This window comes from Bison bison, unplaced genomic scaffold (genome assembly GCF_000754665.1).
Source record: "Bison bison bison isolate TAMUID 2011002044 unplaced genomic scaffold, Bison_UMD1.0 scf7180017846162, whole genome shotgun sequence".
In the NCBI taxonomy this organism is placed as follows: domain Eukaryota; kingdom Metazoa; phylum Chordata; class Mammalia; order Artiodactyla; family Bovidae; genus Bison; species Bison bison.
This window is the reverse complement of record NW_011476735.1, coordinates 2,948-4,012: the sequence shown is the minus strand read 5'-3', so window position 1 is coordinate 4,012 and position 1,065 is coordinate 2,948. Positions and strand designations below refer to the sequence as shown.

The 1,065-nt window shown below is 70.6% G+C and overlaps 1 protein-coding gene across 1 annotated transcript in view; it reads left to right on the top strand.

Annotated features, from left to right (window-relative positions):
• Window positions 1–1,065, top strand: part of SNAPC4 (small nuclear RNA activating complex, polypeptide 4, 190kDa) — a 22,856-nt gene that overhangs the window by 20,004 nt on the left and 1,787 nt on the right. The window contains exon 23 of the mRNA XM_010838754.1: window positions 1–1,060. Within this exon, the coding sequence (XP_010837056.1) occupies window positions 1–1,060 (1,060 nt within the window). The remainder of the gene's footprint in view (window positions 1,061–1,065) is intronic.

Below are 1,065 nucleotides of genomic sequence, written 5' to 3'. Positions count from 1 at the left end.
GCGCTGGCCCCGGCCGCCCCCTCGGCCCGGGTGCTGGTCTCCACGCCCATGGTCCTCCAGCCGCTGGCCCCCCCAGGCGCCTCCGTCTCCAGAGTCGTGCTGTCTGGGCCTGGAGGCCCTCCAGTGACCAGTTCCAGTGTTTCGGGCTCCTGGGCACCAGTCAAGAATGAGAGAGCCCTGACTCTGCACGCCTTTGCCCTCAGCCCGGCCACCTCCAGGGCCCCTGGCCAGGTTCCTGCGAGCTGCCCGCTGAGTGCTCTTGGACAGTCTCAGGCCCCTGCCACGTCCCGGAAACAGGGCCTGCCTGAGGCGCCCCCGCTTCTGCCCGCAGCCCCTAGCCCCGTCCAGCTGCCTGTCCAGCCCCTCAGCCTGACGCCAGCCCTGGGCATGCCCGCGGCAGCCAGCACCCCTCTGCCCGTCACCTGGGTCCTCACGACACAGGGGCTGCTCCCTGTACCCCTGCAGGCCGTGGTGAGCCTGCCACCGCCGACAGGGGCTCCTGACCCCACGCAGCTATCAGTGATTTTGCCATCCTCGCCCACTGAGACTCCAGCCAGCCGGGGCCCCAGGCTCCCTGAGCAGAGCCGTCCTGGGCCACTGGCAGCCAGCACAGACTTGGAGCCAGAGCCTCCCTGCAGGACGGAGCCTTTGAGCAAGAGCCCCACAGAGGTGGCTGAGGCCTGTGGCCTCGCAGAACTCACCTCCCATGAGGAGGAGGCCCTGGTGTCTGGGGAGACGTCTGCACCCAGGACTCCCTCCCAGGACACACCCCTGGCCCACCACCCAGCAACTGGACCCCCCAGCTCCAGCCCGCAGCCCCTGCACGGGGCCCCAGGGGCTGCCTCAGGGCCCAGGGAGCCCCAACCTCTGGACCTGGAGGAGCCCCTGCTGCCCTGGCTCGGGCTGGAGAACGGACCCCTGGACTTGAGCCTCCTCTCCCAGGAGAGCGAGGTAGCCACGCAGGAGTGGCTGAGGGGGCAGCAAGGGGTGCCTGTGCCCGCCCTGGGGAGCCAGCTGGCCTACCAGCCGCCCACGCTGTGCAGCCTGCGGGCGCTGTCTGGCCTC